The following is a 26,634-nucleotide window of genomic DNA, read 5'->3' as shown; positions in this document are numbered from 1 at the left end:
TGAGAAAACAGGTTGTGCAGTGGTACTTTAGATGCGTAAAACATAAACTCTGCAATTGAGCAGGCTTAATTGATGAGAGCCAGTCGTGTGTGTATGCACGTTCCTTTTTTTTGTCCCTTATCGATGTTTTTCTTTTTTGCGTACTCAATGTTCACAAGGATTGCCGGCCCACACTATACTTAACTCACATGCCATTACGTTCAGGTGGAAACAATACACAGTTGCTGGAAACATGTTTTGTTATTTAAAAAAAGTGCATTTCTTTGCTGCAGCATTTAGGTTGCAAAAATAAACTCCCATTCATTTCCCTACCTTTTCTTTCTAGCAGATATTCCTGCCTTTCTTGATGCACAGGATGAAGGGATTAACTTCTTTCCATAAGGAGCTCTGCTGAAGAGGATGTGGACTCATGCCCGACTGCTTACTGGCTGCTGGAAATCCTTCCCATGCATGAAATGTAGTGCGCATACAGATTTTGCAACAAACAAAGTGGACTATTCACAGACGAGGGCAACAGGATAAGCTTTAGATGGAGACGGTGCTCTTTGGATGGCCCGGTTTGCTTGTGCCCTCGCGTTGGATTGCATTATGACGTGTTTCACCCTGTAGGTATGCAGGGTTGGTCCAGAGTCCCCACTCTGTGGTGTCTGCCTTTGAGTCTTTTCCAGTGGGTGATTAGTTAGGTCACCCCCAAAGCTTTTTCAAAATATTTGGGGGCTGTTGTAGGTGTTGCATATATCCCCGATGATCTTGGCAGCTTCACAGGTGCTGCAAGTGCCTGACTATACCACTCAACAATCAACAGATCCCATCGCCTGTACTTCGGAGAAATCCAGGTTGTGCAACAGGAACTGAAGGCTACATTACGGAGGCTGCAGAAGTAACAGTGTGCTAAGTTCTGGCTTGAAAGGGCCTCGTGAAAATGATGAAGAAAGAGTACTCTCCACAGAAGGACACCCGATAAGCCAAGGTGCTCTTGGCAGATGCTACACTGCTTCACGAGCGCCTACACATGGTTGCTCTAAAGAAGTACATGTGGCACATGATAGAACCCTTAATTCAGGAGGCTTTGCTGATAACTTTGAGAGGGCTATTTCTGACCCTCATTTTTTCTCTTTTACGGTCTTCATGTCATGTCGCAGAAACCTTGTTTGTGCAGAAAGGTTCCACACCACTGACTGCAGCTCATTTCAAGCTCCCTGACCTCTCACTTAGTAAATATTGGTGTCCATGCATTTCCTCCTCATTTCACATCACTGCTTTCGTGAAGTCATGTGCGGTCAGGGACACACTATAGCCTCAAATGATAAAGTGATAGCCAAAAAACTAGCTGTCAGCTAGGTATAACACTTGCTACTGAGCCAGTTGGTTCATATTTGCTCATCAGGAACAATACATGTCTTCAATGATGTGGCATGGATAACAACAGATACAATGTTAAGGCACAGGAAATGAGCAAAGTGGGTCAAAATCAAGAAAGAGAAATAGGCATGAGCAGGACATATCTGTAATGTGAACAGCCGGTAAGTGATGGTCCCTTCTAGTGCAATGAATGGACTTCAAGGAAATAAGCAGGTTGTGGCAGAGGGTCAGGTGGGTGGATAGAAATAGGAAGTTTATGGGGATAATTAAGGTGGCCACAGCTGGCACAGGAATGGGCTAAATGGAGGTCAGGAAGAGAGGTGTCTTTCATGCACTGAACAATGGTGATGATGATGCAGCATGTGGCAGCTCACCTCAGCTTAGCCAGGGGCACAGTAAGGAGCCGAACGTGCCGAAGAGATTTCGGTGAGGTGGCGGCCAACCTGCGAGGGAGGCAATAATATGATAGATCAGGGGCCAACCAAAAAGATGCATCACCCTTGCTTTCCCACTCTACATGAGCACTTCACTGATCAGAGAGTGTAATCTCTATATCTCGTGTGCATATATGCTCCTCCTCCATGTTTCGTGCCAAAAGTGCTTCCAAAAGCACCACCACTGAAATAAGCATGGAACCAATAGTACAGCAGATAAAACGGAAGCATTGTCAACTGCTTCAACCAGCACAGCAAATTCAGCTTGCTGGCACAGTACGACGCTCCCAATAATATATTACTAGCAATGGCTCACATCAAAAGTGATTGACTACATAAATCATGCTTCCAGCACTTGAAATCAGTATAGTCTTTCACTGAGCATCGAAAAGATATGGGACGCTAGTGCGCCTGTTTGCCGATGGAGCGCGGGCAGTAATACATGATGCAGTCGTGTTAATGCGTACGCATTCAGTCGTTTTCATGTTGCCAGAGATGCACAATACGTATCATAAACTCGCACAAACATGCCGTATACAGAGTTTGAGGTGTACCACATCCACTTCCCCCGCAGTCGCAGACTTTCACCTGAGCGCTTCGGCAACGTAGTGCACTCACTCTCCCAGGATGGCGCACGCAACTCGAATAAATTAAGCGAAGTGCAACGGATGGCCTGCGGTCGGAGACAAGTGGTGGTGATTAAAGGGGACAAAATGGCGTACCTTCCATGCCTCTCAAAAGACACATACATGCAGCCATAGCTGACTGGCTTGGCCAATGGCGCAAACCAATTTGCCAACAGCCAGCGACAGTTATCTTAAAAGAACCGACTCACATTTACGCTTGTAGTTTCCGATTCAAGTGCAACGCATGCAAGATTGTGTGCTCCGAAGGTTGCCGGAAGTTTAACCGGACGTTTACGCTGGCAATAACTGCCACTCGTAAAGTTCATAGAGTTTCTAAATATTAGTTATATTAAGAACCTCTGTGGTCCGGTTAGTTTTAGCTGAACAAAGCTACTAGATCTACGTACTTGACAAAGGTTTTCATCACTTCATCTCACCCCTCCGCACTGCTCTCTGCGCATGCGCGCCGGCTTCCCGCTATGCCGCGGCCCCAAAGCTGTCCGCGCGCTGCACGTTCATGTCACGTGACTTTGAGCAGTGCCGGGGGAGAGAGTGGTAAATGAAGTCGTCTATTTCCACCATGGCATCCACGCGTTTTTTGATTGCATGGATGGAGGGTTTTGCAAGTACAGCAGAAGGGATCAATTCGAAAGTCTAAACCGGATCCTCCCCGCTTCTTGGTGCCTCAGCAAGCACATTTGTTTATACATTAATAATAATAATAGTAATAATTAGTTTTGGGGGAAAGGAAATGGCACAGTATCTGTCTCGCATATCGGCAGACAACTGAACCGCGCCATAAGGGAAGGGATAAAGGAGGGAGTGAAAGAAGAAAGGAAGAGGTGCTGTAGCGGAGGGCTCCGGAATAATTTTGACCACCTGGGGATTTTAACCTGCACTGACATCACAGAGCACCCGGGCGCCTTAGCGTATTTCCTCCATAAAAATGCAGCCGCCGCAGTCGGGTTCGAACCTATATTTGTTTATATGCATTTTGTTTTCAGTTGCATTTTATTGTGAAGGGCAGTCACTCCGCCACTCTCTTCCAGCACCATAGTAGTGGTTTATTAAAAATACAAAAAGGAAGGAAAGAATGTAGCTGACGACGGCAATTTTCTAATATCCCAATGGCCACTGAAACTTCATTGGACGTCAGCAGGACGTCCAAGGGAGTTTCAGTGACAATTGGGATCCCAAGCCTCGGAGCTGCGTTCGGTGGAAATGAAAGGGACAGAGAGAGGATATAGCGAGAAGTAGGGTGGACAGCGATAGTGACCAAGGTTGGGGAGATCTTCGTGCAGTATTTTGCAAAATACAACAGCTAAACAAGTTTCCCATTGGGCACTGGAAGTCCCTTGCATGTCGTCCTGAACGTCCGCAAGACGTCCATGGGAGTGTTAATGTCCATTGGGGTTTGCGTCCTTTGCGGTCCAAGCCCGCTTATAACGACCACAGATATAACGAACGCTCGCTTACTACGAACCATTGCGGTGCTAGTCAATATTCGCCTCAGATACAACGAACAACTGTGGCCGCAAAGCGAACGAGGAGGCGTCTAAAACTCACCACAGAAATTGAAAAATTCGCAGCCCCCGCGACACCGCCCAGAAAGAACATGTTGGCTAAAAAAAAGAAAAAACGGCACTGGAGAAGCATCTCATATATGGACGCAGAAGCCCGCGATCAGTAGCCGATCTGTCTCGCGCCCATCGCGTGCTTTATAATAATTGGTTTTTTGGGGAAAGGAAATGACGCAGTATATGTCTCATATATCGTTGGACACCTGAACCGCGCCGTAAGGGAAGGGATAAAGGAGGAAGTGAAGGAAGAGGTGCGTAGTGGAGGGCTCCGGAATAATTTCGACCACCTGGGGATCTTTAACGTGCACTGACATCGCACAGCACACGGGCGTCTTACCTCCATAAAAACGCAGCCGCCACGGTCGGGTTCGAACCCGGGAACTCCGGATCAGTGGCCGAGCGCCCTAACCACTGAGCCACCGCGACGGGTGTTGCCCCAAAAGCAATTTTCATTTTCAAACAATACTGAAACAATATCGCTCTCTGGACTGCTTTTTAGAGCGAATGATCTTCCCGATCAAAGCTGCAAAAGCCAGGCCATCACTGAAGCCTTGACGTTGAATATGTACATAAACATTGACGCAACTGGGATTCGAACGCGCGACAGAGCGAACAGATCAGCTTCGCTGGCCGCTGCACGAGAGCACTTGCTAGCGCCGCAGCTAATCACGCCTCGTGTTAAACTGCAACACACTCTCGCGCTGTGCATGGCACATCGTCGTCTTCATCAACTTCTATCTGCGGCGCGAACAGATCAGATATGACGCGATAACTAATGGGTTAGTGTCAATATATGTAGACGGTCATTTACTACTTTACATTCATATACACCCGGGAGTCATCATACCCCTCTCGGCGCAGTGGGTCAGCGATGCGCCACTGCCCTGTGATGGCAGGTGCTCCCAGCGGTGGACCTTGATCGGCCCAGGTTGCTCTTCGCGAGTAACCAATCATTAACTTGACTGCCAGCTACCACGGTGGGCAGTGCGCTCTCTCCCCTTTGTGCATTTTGCCGTGAGCCTGAATCTATAGAACATTTTTGGCTGTATTGTCGCCGATTCAACTCTCTGAGAAAAAGGTTGCTGGAGGAGCCCTTGCAGCATCTTGGCCTTAGTTTGAGCAGCCCGCTCTTGCTATCATTTGGCGCCACCACATTTGGGTTCAGCCACAGATCTATTGTACCGCTGTTCTAAATTTCCTGATAGAATCTCACCGACTGCCTTGCTAAGTGTTCCAACCTTTTCTTTTCTATCAATTATTACATTTCGACCTAATCATTATTATTTAATCCCTCTCTTTATTATTATTCTTATAAATTTGAAATCAAAACTCTCATCCCTTTTCTGTTCATGAGGAAGAATTTACCGGTGTTGCGCTTCCACGTGCTTTTCCTTTTTATTAACTGCGTTCAGGTGAATAGCCACCCGATTCTTGGCCGATCCCCCAGTGTGGGTATGTGCCATCTTTTGATAGGCTAACAACAACAGTGCGCTCACTATCCAGTGGGCAGGTAGTGATGACGCCGCAAGGTCACGTGACCGTGGTGGCTCACCTGCGTCCTAGGTTACTCTCTGGGCACCATCTGCCGTGTAATGCTCTTAATTTTTCCCTCACAACGCCAACACCGGATTTTCTAGACAATGGGGCATTTCCCAATGGGCACTGAAACTTCCTTGGACGTCCTGTGGACGTTAAGGATATCTGCAGGACGTCCAAGAAAAAGGTTCGTGCGCATTGGGTTTAACGCTATAGCGCTGTATATCACGATATATCGCGTTAAAAAAAAGTTGTTTCAGTCGGCGTTTAATATAACCACCTAACTCTGTTTCGTGCCTCCAGCCTGCACAAATGCCCCGCACCGACTTGTCCAAGCACGTGACTCACCAGAGCAGGCCAAACTTGCCCTTGCGCCGGTGCAGGATCTGGTGGGTGTAGTACATGGCCGCTCCTAGAACGATGCACACAGCGCGATTAGCATGAGCGGCCAGTGCGCGGGGGGAGTACAGCTCTGCTCATATACGGCATCTCGCACGAGAGCTTTTTTACACCGTAAACAAGAATCAACCGAAATGGGAGTTTAAATGGTTGGCGCCACCCTTTATACTCCTTATGCGAAAACATTTACTCCATCAATATGGAGTAAAATGTTCGAAATGGCCTATTTCACTCCCTGCACCAAATAATGGGATATAGAGGAGGGTTCTTTTCCTTATAACTCACATTTTTAAAATGGAGTTTCTTGGTTTCAATGCGCCCCAAGTCCCCAAAGGAGTAAAAAAACACTATTTTGCGCCATCCGCCGCGTCACCTAGCGTCTCGTCTGCTTGTGGTCAGTCGTCTGATAATGGCGGTGAGTGACGACCCCCTGGTTACCGTCGTCGCTGGATCTCTGCTCACTCCTGCTCCTTCACTGGCGCCTGTCGCGGTACAAGATATCGGCTTGTCGCCGTTTTCCGCTGCAGTAAGCTGCACAATTGAACTTCTTTTGCGAAGCTTACAGCGTTCTACCATACGTGACCTTCCTTTGTTAGTGTCGTCACCCCGTTAGAGCTCCGTCTTAGGCCCAATTCTCAGCTTTTTTCAGTGTGATTCTCGCAGTGTGTTGCAACAGATTATAGTGCGTTGCATAACATGGAACTCTGAAAGAACTTAGTTTCAACGCTGAGCTCTTGACTGAGCTGCTGAGGCTACATTTTCCCTCAGTCATATTGAAATGCCAAGCCTTAAAGAAGAGATTATGAAGGCAAACACTGCCATACCAAAGTACCTGCATTGGTGTTTTCATTTTAAACTTGCTCTGCTGTGGTATTTAGTCAAGTACAGCGTGATGCATGACCGTGAAAACTACTCCGCGACTCCTTTTCAGTTTTTTAACTATTTATTATAATGACATATCCCTTTATCTACGAAAGTAGCCAAACAAGCAAGCTCGTACAGCAAAAGCAGACGACTCCTGCCGCCCTCGCCTACGGCGCCGCTGGGCTTGCAGACGGCGAAAAGAACGCACTACGCGGTGCCACATTAGGGCAGTGCAGTTTCCAAAGTTGGGTTGCTGGCGGACCCTGCAGCTATTGTCCGTTTCTGCCACTGGCACTGCTGTAAGAATGAGCCTGAATGAAGATAAATAAACAGGACGCTATTTTTGGACTCCAATTCTGTGGGTAGTAAAAATTCCCTTGTAGTCCTAAATACCTCCTTTATAAGGGAGTAAATCAACACTCCATTTATATGGAGTAAATAAAACCTCCTGTTGGGTGTGCGCTAGAGGACAAGCCATTTACTCCCATTCTGGTGTATTTTTGTTAGCGTATTCTCCAGCTCGTGTTTTATTAATGCGTTTTGCACTTCCAGCAAGTTATAGACTCGCGGCTATTTCATTCGCTTTGACTGCGGCAACTGCCTCCAGCTGTAACTGCGGGATCAGTACCTTCCACGGTCAGTATAAATGTTTTCAATCAATCAATTGGCTATGCACTGCTACTAATTCCGGTTACAACTTTCTCCCCGGTTCACTTGCTTATCGAACAGTCGCTGTGTTAGTATCGCTTATTCCACTATTTGCGCTGGAAAATCGCTGATCGTACTCCACCTTATCGCCAGTGACCCGACACTAGCGTGGAGAGTATCCATTGCTTCATCATGAACTAATCACGCGCGCAACCTGGACACATTTCTTATTGTGTAAATAGTTTGTACATATTACCTTTCCCCCTATCCTCTCTTCCTGTCCCCTCACCTCTTTCATTTCATTTTTCCATTCTGCCTGCTATCCTTCATTTCCGCTGCCCCAGCTCAGGTGCTTCAGTATTGGTGGCAGATGCCGGGGCTAGCAAAAAACTTTTCCTTCCTTTTTATCATTATTTCAATAAAACCACTTACTACTACTACGTTAAGGTGCATTCCCATCGCACAGCACAGCGTTTCACCTCCATCAAAACGCGGCCGCCGCGGTCGGATTAGAACCCGCATACTCCGGCTCTGTAGACGAGCGCCTTAACCACTGAGCCACGCGAAGGGTAAAATGGCAGTGAATTTTTTTCGAATGAGGTCACGTGAGAGTTACCACTACCTGTGTACATTTTGTCAAACTCCGGTGACGGGTTTTCCTTAACATGAGGCAAATAGCGCTTTCGCATAAACCATGAAAAGGGTACGAGGCTATCTGCGAGTATGCAGTGGGATGTGTCGTGACGCGCTGTGACCACAGTGCCATGCATGGGTCGTTTGCTAGCCCACTGACAGCCTTTACACACTGCGAGGAAAATACATATATCGTTTGCTCTACTGCAAAGCCTTGAGCACTTCGCAGTGCAGCAAAAAAAAAGCACGGATATATAATGACCGATGAGCTAAACTAGTTCAAGAGCAAGTGAAACCAACTGCGGCGCATGCAATGAACAGCCAGCCGACGCCAGCATATAACTACGACTGAACACGCTTACCTTACGGGATCGACAGTTTACGCACATAGGCAGCATGCTCTGATCTTACGATGATGTACAATTAGCGATGTCACAGCACAAATAAATCAGTGATTAAACGATGCAGGCATGCACGGAGACTACAATGCATCAGGCAAAAAAAGCGAAGAAAAAACTGGTACCGGAGGTATCCTGCAGACGATTTTCTCAAGATTCTTTCCGTTGACTACGGAAATGCAGCTCACCCATTACGCATCACAAGTTGCGCACAGTTTCTGCGACATAACACAATAGAGTTTCTTACCATTAACTAGAGGGAAAGCTGGCGGCGCTGAACCTGAACCTCTATGGGCGCGCAAAGCATCATGGGGCGATGAGCTATACTTGGTGTGAATAATAATAATTGGTTTTGGGGAAAGGAAATGGCGCAGTATCTGTCTCATATATCGTTGGACACCTAAACCGCGCCGTAAGGGAAGGGATAAGGGAGGGAGTGAAAGATGAAACGAAGGAGGTGCCGTAGTGGAGGGCTCCGGAATAATTTCGACTACCTGGGGTTCTTTAACATGCACTGACATCGCACAGCACACGGGCCTTAGCGTTTTTCCTCCATAAAAACGCAGCCGCCGGGGTCGGGTTCGATCCCGGGAACTCCGGATCAGTAGCCGAGCGCCCTAACCACTGAGCCACCGCGGCGGGTAGCTACTTGGTGCGGGACAGTAGGTTTTTTTTTTTTTTCAGGAACACAGAGTGGCGTTACAGAGATGTCCCGCTCCGTATCCACGGGGCGCTCCGCGTGCAGACGACTTCGGCGTAAAAATAGTGTGCAAAAGCCATAGTCGCGAAAACGCAACAGCACACGACTAAAAAAAAGTTTGTTTTCCGAAATGCTGTGGAAAAGCCCTTTAAAATGTTGAAGTGACAACATTTTTTTCAAAACATATTTCTTTTTTAAAGTGCGCCTGTTAAGCTGAAATATTGGCTTTTGTGGTCTGCAATGCTTGGCCAATAGGAGAGCAAGCCATTGCTTATTTTGAGCAAAATTTGCATTTACATGCTTTTCTGCTCGTTTGGTACGATTTATAGACATGATATTGAATGATAGGACATTATTGATTATCAAACGTTTGTTTTTTCATTATCTTTTGGCCAAAAGTTGTGGTTCTGCAGTCGGTAGCTCTCCGCCCCATGATGCTTAGAGCGCCCATGGTGGTACAGGTGGTCTCGAGGAAGCTCCATGCAAACTCCCATAGGCGGGCGCCAGCTTTCCCTCTAGTTAATAGTAAGAAACTCTATGCATAAAAAAGGAGGGCGAGGAGCACAGCCAAGGCTACGAGTGAACAGGGGAGAATAACGCCAGCTAAGGTTAGCCGGGGAGGGGACGCAGTGTGGGGGAGGAGGAGGATAAACTTTATTTTACGACATAGATAAAAATTTTCCCGAGAGGGATCCACAGTCCAAGAGCCCTCTGGCCTACCTCTGGCCTGGCAGGTGATCACACTGCAGAGTCCATTTAAATCGAGTAGCAGGCGAAATAAATACATGTCCAGCTTTGAAACGTCTTCTGCTGCCGAACAACAAAGCAATAACATGAAGACGCATAGAATAGATTGTTAATAACAATAAAAATTCTATTGAGCTGTCTTCAGTGCCACGTGCAAACTCGAGCTGCTCAATATTTTCCAAAGCAAGTTTATTTGGGCCGGTTATATGTTTCAGTTATTTTGCACACGTTTGCATGTTGCTGCTACGCTTTTTAAATGAGTTCTCAGCGTCCGATCGAGTCTGCTGAAAAATTACGAAGCACGTGTGTAGTCCCCTTTCAGTCAAAACAAGGCGCCAACGCACGACCTGTTGCACCGCTCAGAGATGTCTCTAGCCCAATCTTGGCCGCGCTCGAATTTCACGCACAAGTGATATTTGAGCATAAACCGGACAGTGGGACTCCCCTTAAATGTTCCGCAAGAGGAATCGAAGTACGCTGCCTCAATTCCACGGCATGGTGAATTCCAATCGGTGATCTGTCGCATGCTTTCTTGCTACGGGAACGAAAACCCGCGTTTCAATTGGCGATTTGGATTCAAATGCATAGTTGCAATTAGGTGCAAACAGGAAAACGAACTCCAAAGCAATAGTGGCGACATCTCCCGCAAGCTGGGTAAACCCTGAACCATGGTCCGGCACTGCTTGGGAGAGGTGACGCCACTACACCTTTGCTTACACCGTTCGCCTTTTTGAAATTGCGTCGGTGCAGACGACACCTTACTTCGATTACTTATGTAAAAGTTACGCGACTATCGCGCCTAAACGCGTTATTAAACGAAACTCAGGGGATCAGGCGCTACCCGTCCGCAAAATTTAGGCGTGAACGGTCAGAGTTTTGGGCGCGAGGCTCATTAATGCACTCTTCTCTCATCGACTCACCATGCAGTATAGTAGAAGCAAGAACTGAAAAAAATGTTGCATTGGTGTGAATAGCGAATGCATAAGAAAACGCTGCCTTTCTATATTGCAGGAACACATGGGTTCCTTCCGTCACAATGGAGCGAGCAGCGCGATTCTACAGAGTTCACGGTGGTGCGCGAACTCCAATCGTTTCCTCGGACAAGATTAAAAATGTTCGTACATCTCACCTTGTACCGCCGGAAACCTTGGCAATGTGGTTCTGCAGAGACAGGCGATACAAATCTTGCTGTTCTTACCGCACGGTAACCTGGAAAGCTTGCAAAGCTTGCAACGTCGTTATGTGGCAGCTGCTTGCTCGGCCGTCAAGGCGGCGAGTACTAACGGCTCGAAATTTTGAACTGTTCGTGATTTAAACGGCTCGTTCAAACTCATCTGTGAATTCAGTGAAAGTTACATTAGCATTATTCATTATACTGCTTAAACTCAGCTATTTTACTTTATTTAAAGACAATAAAAACCTCTTAATTTTCAAGTTTGGTTATCATTTCCCGTTTCGGTTTTGAAGTCGCGTATATTTCTGCTTAGAGAGCTGCTAAACAGACGATCAATAAAAGCAAAAACTTGAAAGAGAATGTACAACATTTAGTTATCTTCAACGTCTTCTGTTTTTCAGTGTACTCTTCTCAGTATCACGTGCTGCTTTGGCTTTTCGGTACAATAACTGACGTGGTAGTGTCCGCGAGCGGAGAGCGGTCGGTTCAGCGATGAGAGCTCAGGGCGGCACGAGAGGTCGCTGCCTGTATCAGCGCGGAGCAGACCGCTTCGTGATTAGCCCTCGTCACCGCAATTTGTTGCAATTTGTCATTACGGCGCAATAACTGGCGAGGTAATGAAGGTATTAATTTGAAAATTTTGCTTCTTAGGTACCACAAGCTTCACCTAATGTATTCGAATGTATTGTGAGAGTTTTGTTTCTCGCATTTTTAAACACAACGCCGATATTATGATCGATTATCGATTGCCGAACGTACTGGTTTACAGGCTTGCAGACAGGGTATCCTGCGCGTAAGTGGGCTTGCGTAATTCGTGCATTTTGCATGCTGACAGAACTACGCAAAGAGCACTTGACGAAAAGAAGTGAACCGAGGATGTTGGACGCTTTATTTCACAGTGGGCAGTTATGAATGAACCTAGTCATGCTGGTGTCTGTACTTAAATGAGGTGGCTGATTTCTTGCGAAGGTCGGATCTCAATGACTCCATAATATATCCCGTCCCTCACTTCATTCTGTCGGAGATTTCCCGTTTCCAGCGGTCCCAACATATCTCAGCCTGCTTCTGTGGTCCCCTGCTCAATACCGGGGATTCCGAACACCTAACGCATCCTTGGTATGTCTGATTATGTAAATTAATGCTGTGAGAGGTGTCAGCCGCGCTTTTGCGGTACATAATCAAGCTTCTAAATTTGCATTTATGCAGATGTGGCTTCACAACGACAAACCTTTGTGACTCCTGCTGGGGAGTTGAATCAATAGAACATTTTCTCCTCTCTTGCGGGTAGTTCGCACTTCGGAGAAAGACTTTGTTTAGGGCTCTCGGGAATAGGGCTTCCTCAGTCACTTCCATTTCTTTCGTTCGGTGAAACAGCCAACGGATTTGCGTTAAGTAGGGTGTGTTTTTACTTTCACGACTACATTATTGCAGACGGTTCCCTTGTTAGGTGTATTAAAAATTCTTCCACAAGTATCACTTTTCCGTAATGCTTCTTGATTTGCTCGCGTTTCAAAGTTGGTTTATGTTTATTTTTCTTTAAATATAGCGCGCTAGTTTTCTATGATTTCACCGTAATACATTTACGCCTCATGTCTCTTTTGTCATCATAATCACCTTGTTGTTTACCACCAAACTCCGACCTCTCCCTCCGTTTGGGCATGCGTCATGTCTACAGAGCTCAGCGACAACAGCGACCGGCCGATACCCGCAGTGGGCACACGCCATCTGTTGGTGTAGGCCAACAAAGACACCAAAGACTGGCAGTGTAACGCGTGGGGTGACAGGATGCGGTGGCGTCCTAGTGGTCTAATGCAGCGAAGCTGAACCGTTCACGCCACCGCGGGTTCGGATCCCGCTGTTGTAGAATTGTTTTCTTTTGAAGCGGTAGCTTCACTACTAGCGGTAATGGGCTGAGATCAGCGCGTGCTTCCCATGACCTTCAAGGCTCAGCCAAGGTCATGCCTTCAGTTTATAAGTTTGGAGAACCAGTGAACGGTCAATAGTCAGACCAATGGTCAAGCCATTGCAAATGTCAAAGGTCAAGGGCATTTCAAGGTCAAGTCAAGGGCATCACGGTCGTCAAGGTCACTTCAAGGTCAACCAAAAATTAACGATGGTTTAGCATTGGTTCATGGTTTAGCCAAGTGAAGTGAATGAAGTGAAAGACCAAATGAACGACCAAAGCATAGCATAACAAAACTGCAGGCTAAACCATCGTGAAGCTACCGCTTCGCCCTCGGTTTAACCAAAGCTAAACCACAGTTAATTTTTACTTCACATCCCGATCAAGTGTGACATTGGCCGCCGCCAAACGAGCCGACGAGCTCCTGATTTGCGTAATAAGCCTCTTTGTTCGCTACACTTCTAAGCCGCGGCTTCCGTTCGGGTCTCCCGCCGATATCACAAGAGTTACTCTGCCTTTCCTTTCGTCATAACCTATTTTAACGCGCCATTGTGTGCGTGCTTGAGCGCTGAGCACGTGGCCTCTTAGTGCATGCGCATGCGAAAGAAGTAGAAGCAGCAGCTTGCCGTTGCCGTTCGGTTCCCTCTTGAGGCTAACAGCAACTGCGCATTGTCGGTGACCTTAAGCAAGCGGCGATGGCTCATCGCAGTTCTGAGCAGGACTGTCGTAGTGAGGAGGGGACTGCGTGGAAGGAGCTCCCGTGGCGGAAGCAGCGGCTGCACTGGGGCCAACAGGACCTGCAGGGTCTCAGCCTCGGGGGTGACCGCAGTCCGAGCAGCACCGAGGACGCCAACACCGGTCACGCCCGCAATCGCACCGACTCCATCGGCAGCTCTACGCTCGAGCAAATGAAGAACCTGGTAAGCGCTGCACACCTGCGTGTCTACAGTTATATCGACGCCTGCTCGGGACTGCCGCCCACTGACTGCAGTTGCCTTTGCGTGTTTCCCAAGAGAGGTCGAGCCAATAAGGCTCCTTCTGGGTCTCATAAAGAGCGTGGGCGCTTTGGTTTGATTGTAGATTCCTTCATTCGTTGTCCTTGAGTGGAACGATCCTACGGACCTTTAGTGCAAACGAGGACGCGGAGCTCTTGCGTGCCATTCTTTTTGCGAAATAGGCGGCTAAAACAGCTGTAGACTGCGATAAGGAACCTTACAGTTCTGGAAGTGCTACTGCCCTCTTTCTTTCTGCCGCTTCCCGTCCACTGCAGGCGTTGCACGCTCAAGAGGAGCGCCAGCGCCGCTCGTCTCTGAACATCCGCAGACGCGCCGCGGTGCCCCTGGGGTTGGCGCTGATCGCTCTCCTCGTGTTCGCTGCATTTGTCTTCCGGTCGGCTTTTGTGCGCAGAATACGCGGCCAGGCCGCCCACCAGGACGACGGCTGTACCTCCAGGTGAGAACCGTTGTGTCTAGTATATGAAAGTGCGGCCATGTCGTGTATGTGGCGCTAACAAACATCTGGGTCCAATTGTCTCAGGCGACAGATAAGCGGACACTCTGACCGCGAATTCAGAGAGAATTTATTATCAGGGAGGCTAGCTAAGCAGAAATTCCCCGGCGGCCGGCACTGTACATGTGGGGGAAGATATTTTTGTGTTCAGGGGATTCAACCTACTAAAGCGACTCAGGCTATGGGGACGCCGCAGTGATGTGCTCCGGAAATTTCGACCACCCAGGGTTCTTTAACGTGCACTGACACCGCACAGTTCACGGGTCTCTAGAATTTCGCCTCCATCAAAATGCGACCGCCGCGGCCGGGATCGAACCCGCGTCTTTCGGATAAGCAGCAGCCGAGAGCCGGCGACGCATGGGTAAGGAATGAACAAGGAGAATGAGGAGACACGGAATGGAAGGGGAGATGGTCGATAAAATGAGTGGAGACTGAGCGCTCTGAGAGCAAAAACAACTTCTTATTAACGAAGAGGTATGTGATACAGAAAACATCACCTGACACATATAGAGCATATTATGAAAAAATTGCGGCAAGTGCACTGAAACCAAAAAATGGCGGTTGTTTAGCTTTGGTTAAACCTGCAGTGACGCGATAGCTACAGCTGGCCGTGTGAGACTCGGTCACGTGACCAACCACGTGATCAGCCACGGCGCTGCGCTGCCGGCAGCTGTTCCGCACCACGTGACCAACCACGTGACAGCGTGGCGGTGCCGCCACGCTGAAGGCTCGAAATGCTACCGTAATGTAGCTATCGCTACAAAACTCCCAATACAACCGTGACCATAGCAAAATCATTTGGACACAAAAGAAAAATGTGTAGCCGCCCGAATTTAGGCAAGACGTTAGGTTTGAGAAGCTGCTGAAATCTCTCCAAAAATTATACAGGCCCAAGTCTTGCTCTGGGCCCTCGAATACTGGGTGCTATTCTCATCGTTTGCTGTCGAACCTCTACAGGAAGATGGGAAAGGTCGTCCTCGCCCCTTTTAAGCTCCGGAAGGCTTCAAGTGTACTAGACAAAGGCGGCTGAAACAGAGTTGACTGGAACTGGTGTACTGCTATTCTTTTGCAACTATTCACTACGGCTATTACTAGTCTGAGCTAGGAAGGACAGAACTGCCGCAAGCAAGGGTTAGGCTTATAGAGTTCCACAACCATTAGTCCGCCAAACAGCGACCGTGGCGAGGACGAAGTGCTGTGTAGTTATCGCCATTTCACCTGTTGTTAACTTCAGGTGTGGGATGGGGTTTCGAGAGCGTGCTCAGTGGCCAAATCATGCCGCTCTCTACAGGGGGTGCCAAGAGCATTTGGAGCTGCTGTCCCGGAGCCTGGACCCGGCTGTGAACCCGTGCGTGGATCCGGCTGCCTACGTGTGCAAGAAGGTGCGATGGATAAGCCACCTCGGGTCGGACGCGTACGTCGACACGTTGGCGGGCTATTACGAGCGCGGCGCTGCCTTCCTCGCCCGACAGCGGAAGCCCGCTCGTGAGTGTTTGCAGTTTGTGTATATATATATATATATATATATATATATATATATATATATATATATATATATATATATATTGAAGCGAAAAGCTTCCCTACGCCATGTAAAGCTGTCGTCGAGTAGGCCGGAGAATGACCTTGAACGACCTTCAGCCCAACCACTTTAGCCGTGTATGGCCATTTGTGGCACAGCTATGCTGTCGAACCCTTGAACCCTGACCTTTAGTTGACCTTTGACCTCTGACCTTGAGTAGACCTCTGACCTTTGACATTGGGTGACTTTTGGGTTGACATTTGACCGTAAGAACTTCCAATGGGATGATGTGAAGCCACGTGATGACATCCGATGGGGGTGTCCTAAGACCATGCGATACCACGTCATAGCTACGTGGTCGTGTGGGCATATAGAGAACGGCTGTCGCGAGCGTGTAGCGGAGCTACCATGGACGAGCTTCTGACGCTCAGCAAGCGTGCTTGCTTTTCGCTGAATTCCAGGCTTAGCTAAATTAAGCCGCTGCCCATTTTTTCCTTTTGAATACATACTTTTGCATATTTTTGCATACTTTTCACCCTTGCCCCAGTGATCATGCTGCAATATGTGGCTCCCTGCACTGCAGTATACTCAAAAGCAGCAGAACTAAGAAAGCACTGACATTTTACGACAAAGGTGACTACGTAAGTATGACAGCCAAACTCATGTCAAGCATTCCGGGAGAAAAATTTTGAAAATTGGAAAATTGTAAGACATTATTACGGAAATGTTGAAGGTAATGGTCCATTGTTTTGATATGTAGCAATATCTTCCTTTTAAAGTGTTCCCATCGATCGCATCGAACAGTTAAGACTGCCGTAGAAAACCAATGGAGAACGCTTTTTAATGATAGCAAAAACGTTATTAGATAAAAAAAATTCAAGACTAACGTCGGGTGATTTGCGGTTATTGTTATAGTGAAACCGTACATTATACGAAAAAAAATTGCGTTCATAAACGGTTTCCCGCTCAAAAATGTTTTTGTCCAGAACTGTTGTGTCTGCAGATACTTTGTGATAATTTCGCTACTGCTGTAACGTACGCCCCGTGTATAGTAAGTGGCAACTTTTTAAAAATGAAATGCAATGTATAACTGAAAAATACATCTCTGCTATAACACTAACAGAGCATGCACAGTCGCCGTGGTTCAACACAACACTAAAACGGCTGAACAATAAGAAAAAAAAGATTTCCGTTCTCTTAAACACTCAAACACCGGCTCCGCGTATAATCCTTATTTTACACTGCTAGTGAGTACAATACGGCACTACGGTGCACTAAGGATAACTTGTACAGTGAGACTGCCTTCTATGCAGCAACCCAAAAAGATTCTGGAAAACAAACCATCATCTTCAAACCGTATTTTCCTAATCCGGAGCGATGGCTACCCTGTACCTGAAAGCGATTTTCCAGTCCCGACCGTCCGTCCGTCCGGCGTTTACATCCAGCAACTCGATAACAAAAAAAAACCTTTGTGCACGATGGGATTCGAACCACCACCCTTCCGTTGCGCAGTCGAGCGTGCTAACGACTATCTACTTCCTGCCAACGCATTCGTAGTTCTTGTCTACGACGCTGGAGAGTGTTTGCAGAAAGGCGTCGAATCAGACGTACCTGCCTCCCAAACGCCCTCCAGTGTCTCCAGCATCTAAGATTCACAAACAGTTGTGTACTTAATTCACATCTTAACTGCACATGAGTGACACAAGCAGCAACACCGCGCTAAAGGCTTTCGCCTCACCGCACTTTGTCAGCAAAGCGCCCCGCTGATTTTGTAGCGATAGCTACGTTACGCTAACATTTCGAGCCTTCAGCGTGGTGGCGCCGCCGCCACGCTGTCAGGTGGTTGGTCACGTGGTGCGGAGCAACTGCCGGCGGCGCGGCGCCGTGGCTGATCACGTGGTTCGTCACGTGGTCGGTCACGTGACCAGCCACGTGGTGCGGAGCAGCTGCTGCTGCCGAAGCTGTGCGCATGCGCCGTGTCAAGTGGGACGAAGATGTAGAAGGAACGCCCAGCGAAACGGAGCGGCGAAAGTCTGACTTTGCAATTCAACTGAGCAAGTTCCACCCGGCCATCTGTAGCTATCGCGTCACTCCAGGTTTAACCAGAGCTAAACCACCGCCAATTTTTTTTTACTCTATTTTCAGTCAGACACTCCCGTCACCGCCACCGTATAGACATTCTCGAATGAACGCTATTACTTTCGATGAAATTAGAGTTTTTAACGTCATTGATAAGCTAAAGAAACTATCCTGAACGGGAGCAGGTGGTATAAATGCTAAATTGGAAAAAAACAAAACAAAACATTAAACATGTCTGCAGCATTACTTTGTCACTTAAGCAGTCGCTAACCACCGGGTCCATCACAGCAGATTAGGAGGTTGAAAGATGGGTCTTGTCTTCAAAAAAGGTAACTATCATTCCGTATCACAATTAAGTGTTTGTTCCACAATCATGTAGCATGTTTTTATTTCCAGATAGCTATTTTCTTATCTTCGGTCAATGTTTTTCATTCCGATGAGCAAGGCTTCCCTCAAGGCCATTCCTCTGAAACTGATCTTGCTCTTTTTCTTGCACAACATTCACTCAAATCTTGAACTTAATGCACCCATTGATGTCCTGTTTATAGATTTCGAGAATGCTTTGGACAACATTGCTCATCGTCGTCTACTACTCAAGCTGTCATGCGTCAACTTAGACCCATGTATATATATATATATATATATATATATATATATATATATATATATATATATATATATATATATATATATATATATATATATATATATATATATATATATATATTTAGTGCACTGATGCACTGACTATACGCAGTTAATTATTTAATTAGGACTTAGGAATTGTTAATTGGTTAATTAATATTTGCGTAGTCCTTAATCAACATCTTAACCACACATCGGCGACACAAGCAGCAACACCGCGCTAAAAGCTTTCGCCTCACCGCACTTCAGTTCAACAAAGTAGCCCCCTGAATTCTTTTTCAACTGGAGGAGCGAGTTCTTAATCAGTCGTCTCCAGTTCGCCGTTACCAACTCCTACTAATCTATCTTTTCCCATGTCCTGCCAGGTGTCCCTCAAGAGACCATAGGACCCTTTCTTTTCATAACCTGCATTAACGATCTGCCCCTTAACACTGTATCTAACATCGGGGTTTTCGCAGATGATTGCGTAATGTACCGGTCCATAGCTAACTAGTCTGACATTGCCACCCAGCAGAACAACATCCTCAAAATCTCCAAATATAAGGGTTGTGAAATGCTGTGGTGCCCAGTTTATGAAAGTGAACGTTAATAAAACTTCATTTCTTTCTTTAAACTGTCGTCGTAAATACACAACTGCAACCTAGCTCTCTTACTATTGTTCTCTAAACCTGGCACAATACCTATGCATTCACATCTCTCGAGACCTTTCTCTCGCATTCTCATATGCATTCACATCCCTCGGAAGGCTCGAGACATCTCCCGAGACTTTCAACGCCGTTTTAGACGCCTACCCCTCGCTTAATATCCTCTAACGGGACCTATGAGGAATAAATAAATAAATGTATAAATAAATAATACTCCTTTTACATACGTGGCTAATGGGACGCCGAGGACGGCAAATGATGACAGTCGGGAGAGGACAAGAGAAACGAGTGGGTATGCAGGTGCATGACTACAGCCTGCACAGGAGAGGGCCAGCTGCAGCTAAATGGGAGCGGTTTTTTTCCTGCACTGTACGTGACCGGAACCCGATAGCAGTTCTCCCGTATGTGGAATGGAAGAACTCGCGCATGTATTAAAGCTCTGTCTCCGAAGAGACTCCGTGTCTGCTGTGACGGCGATATATGAGCCATCAGTAGCTAATGCGTCCTGGAAAGGCAGCGCTTGTCGCTTTTCAAGAAACCATCCGATATGGCGGTCTGGGGGTTTTAAGATTAAAGGGAAATTGGCCTGACAATAACCATGTCGGAAATTCGTCACTTGTGCCTCCTAGTCAGAAATAAGCGTTTAACATAACACTGGAAACTGAAGGACACGGGGCTCAAAAAATCTGAAGCAGCCTTGCCATCACGAGCCCCCCGTGTCGGGGGCTTACAGGGAACAGAACACAAACAACGCTGCCCAGATCCGCAATGTGCCACTCTCAACAGAAAAACATGGAAACACCAGGAGGAAATGCTGAGAATTCCAACTCAAGAACAGCGCTAACACGGCCCAGTACACCCTTGTACAGCAGAGACAGTGAGTTGATCTACCGCCTACAGTTCTGTTGTGCAACATCGTGTATGTGCGCTTTATCTGTGTCCTGGCAACTTGCATCTCGCTGATGATCCTTACTTGTCATTCGTTTCGTCCCGTTCTGTCCGCAGCCGCGTCGGCGTTATACGAGGCGTGTCTGTCCCAGGAGACCAACACGGTCGAGCGTCTCAGAGAAGTGCTGTCGTTCCTTCGTCAGCGCGGACTTCATTGGCCCCGCAGGACACACGCCTCGAGGCACGCCCTCTACGTCATCCTGGACCTGCTCATCAACTGGGGCGTCCACTTCTGGTTTGAAATCAGCCTCAGCCGCCTGCCGGGGGACACCAGGCACGTCTTCAACCTCGCACGCAGTGCCTGCTCCGCTGTTGTTGACCCCCTGCGGAACACGTTCGCTATAGAGCTGGGCCGTATACTACTACCCGATCTAAATGTTCTGTAAGCTGCCCGAGATACGTTGGAAGTGCTTCGCATGAGACCTGTCTTGAACTACACCGCATGTTTACACAGACCTGTAATGCAATGCAGCTGAAGAAGCAGTACCGCTTGGTTTCCTCTTCATGATGATGTCTTTGCCCCCGTTAACGAACTCGATAAGGCCTGTGTTTGAGGAGGGCACATCTTTCGATCTGTGGGCACATATGGCTGGAGGTATTCGTGCGTTGTCAAAGGTTCAAATTCGGCTGTGGTGCCTCAAGTTAAAGTGAGAAATATAAATAAGAATAAATTAAAGTACACATTACTTGAATTTCAAGTCAATGAATTTCAAGCCGTGATGCACATTCCATTCAAATCCATTCCAAAGTTAGAACATCCCTTAAATAAAATGTGGGTTTTCAGTTTACAAAACTGAAGGCACAGCGCGGAAGCTACTAACCAGTGCATGTTGTTGACTTGTCTAGAGCGGAGTTCTGAGTTGGTATTCTTTGGCGGGCCAGTTGGCTCATGATCGAAGTTGAAGAGGCGCGGAAGAACATGGTACAAAGGAATTCAGGAATGACCAGGATGAGAGGGGCACCGACTACAACTGGTTTTTTTTTGTCGCAACACACTATCCGTTATACACCAGGGCGTTCTGGCGAGACATCGCACCACGGCCACATAAGAAATAACAGGGCACAGATATTGCATTCGGAAACCAAAAATGGCCAGTGATAACAATCTGGACCTACACCTGCCATAAAAAATGCCCGCCCAGCGTTCTTTACTTTGTTGGCCTCGATATTTTTCCTTCCAATGACTCCTTACCTTTTGAGATAAATTTGTCAGTTTAAATTCTTGGTTTGCACTTTTAAAGCTAGCGTTTTTAAGCGTGCGCTCCTGGGTTTCGCGTCGTGGTCGTAGTAGTAGTAGCAGTGGTATGTCGTAGTTGTCGGCGTAACAGGTGGATGGTTACTATCGGAATTTTCCGGAAGCTGGTTACTGTGGAAGGAGGAGGGTATCCCAAAACAGAGGATGTTTGCTGGGGAAGGAGAGAGACAAGGCGGGAGCTTAAATGCACAAGCGGAGGATGGTTGTCCCGGGACCCAGCCAGAGGACAGTTACCCTGGATGGAGGATGGTGTAGCGATAGAGTCGGAAGGCGTAACCGGAGGTTGGTCACTACGGAAACCATCGGGGAGATCCGGAAGGCGGAAATAGACACTTTTCTGTTCCTAGCAAGAACGTGCTCGAATAATCACTTAATTTTTTGAAGAAATTAACCCGGAAAATTATTTATAGAAATCTTTGTTGAATAACGGGATTTTCACTCAAATGTAAAGACCAAAAATATTGTCCAGCTGCTTTTTTTTACTTTTGGATTGCGAACAAAAAAGCACCTTGAAGAAGGGCCCAAAATAAGAATATAGATAGAATAAACTTAAAAATCAATCTTTACAAAAGCTGCAGCTGCTCTTTGTTGTCGTCTAAGCCATGCTAAGAACACAGACTACGATTTCGGTAGATAATGTTTCCTAGTGATATGCAACATATCGCCTGTCACTCTCAGAGCCAAGTATACTTCGAAATATACTTTTCCGGTCAGCTACGTTCGAATGAACCCGAAAGGAGGTTGCTGAGTCAGTGGTCGGGCTGGACAAGGTCTCCGCGGCTCGACGAGTAGGCGTTCACGTCGACTCGATAGCAGCCAGTAAGCACTCGAGTCGCATGCAAGAAGTGAGGAGGAAAACCGGCTCCGCTTCCCTGCATACAATCAAACTCTCTGGCATGACAGCAGATTAAGTGTAATTTGCAGAGGTGGTTCGAAAGTCAAGCCACCTCCGGCTGTCAAGCCGACTCGACCCGACCCGATTCCGAGGCCCGAGTCGACTGCGTGTGCATGAATCCGAGAAACGTTTTTCGGCCCAACCGATAAGCGCTCTCGACCCTTTTTGTTGCGATCACAGGTACAGCCTCTTCTTAGCCTACAGCGAGGAGAGCCTCCGCCGGGCCCGCTGGGTCAACTACTCAAAGTCCCACGGCAAGCGGTTGAAGTTCGTGCAGGCCATGTACCGGCTGTACGAAGCCGGGGACACGCCGGTTTCCCAGCTGCAGAACCTTGTAGCCAACGAGGAGGCATGGAGCAGTGTCATCTCGAAGGCCATCGCGACTTCCAACCGCGTCGTCATGCAGCTGAGGTTTGCCGACCTGGGCCGGCTGACTCCCAACGTGAGCAGCGAACGCTGGCTTGCCTACCTCAACGAGCACCTCAGTCCACACCGCGTGCTGCCGAGCGACAAGCTCCTCGTCGTCGACAAGATCGTCGCTGACGCCACCAACAGGCTCTTCCAGAGGTGATGGCGATGTTTATGGTTGTTTAACGTCCCAAAGCGACTCAGGCTTTGAGGGACGCCGTAGTGAAGGGTTCCGGGAATTTCGACCACTCAGGGTTCCTTAACGTGCTTTGACATCGCACAGTGCACGGGCCTCCAGAATTTCGCCTCCATCGCAATTCGACCGCCGCTTCCGGGATCGAACCCGCGTCCTTCGGCTCAGCAGCCGAACGCCGTAACCGCTCAGCCACCGCGGCGGCCTGGTGATGACGATGCGACGATGAGTCGCTCTCCGTCTGTGCTACCGGTGGAAAAGCACCGACAAAAGTGGCGGGAAAAAGCATTTTTCAATTCTTCAGCCACATTACACTCTCAATAGCGTTTCTGTTCTGACGTATACCGTTTTAACCTCCCGTGTTATAAGTTAACCCTCTTCTGGGTAATGGGCGTAAAGATATCTTGTTCAACCGCGTATTGCTATATAAGACAGTGCGACATTGTTTGTTATCTAGAGTTCATTCCTATTTGTAGGACGTTATTTTTTATATTTGATTTGCATGTAAAGACGGTCTTCTCAGCAAACTGCATGCTGTTTATAGTTGTATTATATTTTTCACTTTGTCTTGCCTGGAAATTTCTTTTCAAGTGCGTGTTCATTGGACAAGGTATATTAATGTACTGATGATGGGTGTCCGGCGAGCAACAAGACAGCGCAAAGGCTTCCAAAGGAAACTTTATTCGCCGCACCTGCACCCACACAGAGTTTAATGACTCGGCGGTCGTCGAAAGCATCAAGCGTGCTCGGCGGTCGTCGAACAGAATGCGTGCAGTTCTTGGCCGCGCACAATTCAAAGCTGGCAAGGAACGAAGTAAGGAACCTAAAACTACAACAATCTGGAAAGATATTGAAGCACTTGGGGGGGGGGGGGGCACGATCAATCGAGATAAGTCTGGTCCACACCACGATCAATCGAGATAAATCAGGATGATAGTTGCAACTTTAATCTTTTCTGCAATGAAGAAGAAATGGACTTGGGAAGGGTATACAGTGCAAAAAGAAGATAGCAAACAGTACCTCACGGTATCGAACTCCATTCTAAGGGAATGCAAAAGTAGAAGGAAGCTGATAAGACAAAGGTAGGAGGCTAAGGACCTTACAGGGACTATGTGGCGGCAGCTGGTCAGTGGTAAAGACTTTTGCCCTGCAGTGGATGTATTTAGGTTTATGATGATGGTGCTGACGACGAATTACACACCTTGCGAAAAACAAGCCTGCCTCTTCGACTCACCAGGTTCTCCAACGACGAAATCCTGGAGCTGGTCGCATGGCAGTTCATCGAAGGCTACTCGTTCGCCAACTCGCACCAGGCGGCGCTGGTCATCTTCGGTAACGAGGACGCCGTGGACGAGTTCAAGCCCAGAAGCTGCTACGTCCTCGCCGAGACCCGCTTCCAGCGCGCGTTGTTCCTCGAGCGTGCCTCCTCCGCGGGACCTCAGGAGCGACAGGTCGTCGACGCCGTCGAGGCCATCTTCGAGGACGTGCGCAACACCACCGAGCGCCTGCTCCTGTCCCCTTCAGCTTCGCCCTGGCTGGGGCAGGAAGCGCGCGAAGAGGCCGCGGCCATCGTGCGACAAACCAAGTTCGAGCCCTGGCGGTCTCTGTTTGGTCCCGCGGGGTCTGGGACATTCATAGCGCGTACTGTGTTCAAGGACTACATGAGTAGCTTCCCGCGGAGCGTCGCCTCGCCGTTAAGCTTCTGGATAGAAAGCGCCAAGATCCACAAGCTCCGCTTTCCCGGATGGCCCCGGGACGATTCAATGCTGCACCGCCACGACCAGTACCCGTTCCTGGTGCAGTACGACTACTGGTGGAACTCGGTGTACGTGCACCTGGCGGCGGCAGGTGCGCCCATGTTCTACGCCGATGCGCCCGCGTCGATCAACTACGCCGGCATCGGTGCGGCCATCGCCAGGCAGCTGGTCAGAGGCTTGGACGCCACGGTAAGACGCTGAGCGGACTTGGTGCTCGAGGGCTGCCTTTTGATGTTAAGACAAAAAAAGCTAAAGAAACCTAGAACAGGAAGTGGGCATGGCAGGGTATGTAGCTAATGCGAAGGGACGACAGCCGATGGTTCTTTAGATTTGTACATCGGATTCCAAAAAAGGGGGATCAATGGCCGAGGCTTTCGTCCGACAAGGGACGAATGCAGGCTGATGATAATGACGTGCCTTGTACCGGTGGCTTTTACGATGTGTTTGAGGTTGCACGCGATATTTAGCAACTGGAACTATACTCAGACGTTCTTCCTTCTACTTGGAGATACAGCCAGACCAATTGTTTTCCTTTGGCTTTTTGCACCGACACTGCAGAGGGGCTCGTTCCTGGACAGGCAGAGGAAGGTCAGGAGCTGGATGCCCAGGGCAGCGCGAAGGGTGCTCTACAACATGACCACCTGCACAGGAAGCTGGGGCGACGCCCTCATGTACATCGCGGCCTCCCAGATCACGTACGAGGCCTACCGGGCCCACCGCGGACCGGCCGAGGGCAGCTACACAGTGCCGAGCCGAGGCGCGCACGCCAAGTTCACCCCGGACATGCTCTTCTTTGTGTCCCTCTGCCGGAGCGTGTGCGGCCTGGGCGACACCTGCGCTACGGTCCTGAGAAACTCGGATGCCTTCAGACGGGCATTCTCCTGTCCCCCGAGCCGACCCGCGAAAGGCGGCGGGAGGTGCACCTTCTTCCGGACGTGAAACACGAAAAGCGCGGGGAATTTCTCTTTGGCGGGAACAGCGTTGATAGAGGGCGTGCATGTTTTACCATTAGGGCTTGTATATTTATTTATCTATACATACGACCACCTGTATATAGTACGAGACCGCAGCAGGGGTGGAAATTAAGCTTTCAGTGAATAGATAACAGCATTCATTCAGTAAACTGTACAGACAAATGCACATTACGCGATCATTACACGACAGCGGACTCCCGGATGAGTGGAAATTAGCTAAAATCAACCCGGTTCTTAAATCTGCCGGCACTTCTTCCTTGGCAAATTACCGACCGATATCCTTGACTTGTAATTTTTTTAAAATGCTTGATCATAATATACTCTTAAATTTGATTACTGATTTCTTGAACCTAACCATACATCCAGGGAAACCAACATGGCTTTCACCGCGGATTTTCCACTTTCAAGCTGAAATTACCCAAGACGTTGCACATGCTCTTAACAACCACTCCCAAATTGAAATGATCTTTCTTGACCTATCAAAAGCATTCGATTGGGTTCCACACGCAAAACTGCTCTTTTAGCTTACTCGCACACTCGGAAATGGATTGATCGCCAGTTGGATAGGTGGTTTGTCCAGCTTGGTGACTGTACTTCCGCTGTAGTTCAAGTTCTTTCCGCTGTGCTTCATGCGCTGTATTAATTAGCTCGGCTCCTCATTTTGCTATTTATAAATGACATAGCAAATGAAGTCGACGTTAAAATCCGGTTAATTGCAGTTGTCTGTGTGCTTTACCACAAGGTCAATGACATTAACGATCATGTTATACTCAGTAATGCTCTGAAGAAAGTAGCGCATTG

General features: G+C 48.1%; 2 protein-coding genes across 2 annotated transcripts in view; one reads left to right on the top strand and one right to left on the bottom strand.

The window, feature by feature from the left end:
* The window catches only part of LOC144102302 (uncharacterized), a 52,834-nt gene extending 41,657 nt beyond the window's left edge, over positions 1-11,177 (bottom strand). Inside the window, exons 1-3 of the mRNA XM_077635605.1 lie at positions 11,057-11,177; positions 5,887-5,950; positions 1,737-1,805 (exon numbers count right to left, since the gene is read on the bottom strand). Coding sequence (XP_077491731.1) covers positions 1,737-1,805; positions 5,887-5,942 — 125 coding nt within the window. The 5' untranslated portion in view covers positions 5,943-5,950; positions 11,057-11,177. The remainder of the gene's footprint in view (positions 1-1,736; positions 1,806-5,886; positions 5,951-11,056) is intronic.
* A 2,461-nt stretch (positions 11,178-13,638) lies between these two features.
* On the top strand, positions 13,639-25,798 carry LOC144102300 (endothelin-converting enzyme 1-like). The gene is made up of 7 exons (XM_077635604.1): positions 13,639-13,924; positions 14,275-14,456; positions 15,805-15,998; positions 20,409-20,733; positions 22,682-23,068; positions 24,340-25,048; positions 25,418-25,798. The coding sequence occupies exons 1-7, from the start codon at positions 13,700-13,702 to the stop codon at positions 25,796-25,798; spliced, it is 2,403 nt and encodes an 800-aa protein (XP_077491730.1). The 5' UTR covers positions 13,639-13,699.
* The last annotated feature ends 836 nt before the right edge of the window (positions 25,799-26,634 follow it).

Source organism: Amblyomma americanum, chromosome 8 (assembly GCF_052857255.1).
Source record: "Amblyomma americanum isolate KBUSLIRL-KWMA chromosome 8, ASM5285725v1, whole genome shotgun sequence".
Classification (NCBI taxonomy): Eukaryota; Metazoa; Arthropoda; class Arachnida; order Ixodida; family Ixodidae; genus Amblyomma; species Amblyomma americanum.
The sequence above is the reverse complement of the archived record's forward strand: the minus strand, read 5'-3'. Positions and strand labels throughout refer to the sequence as shown.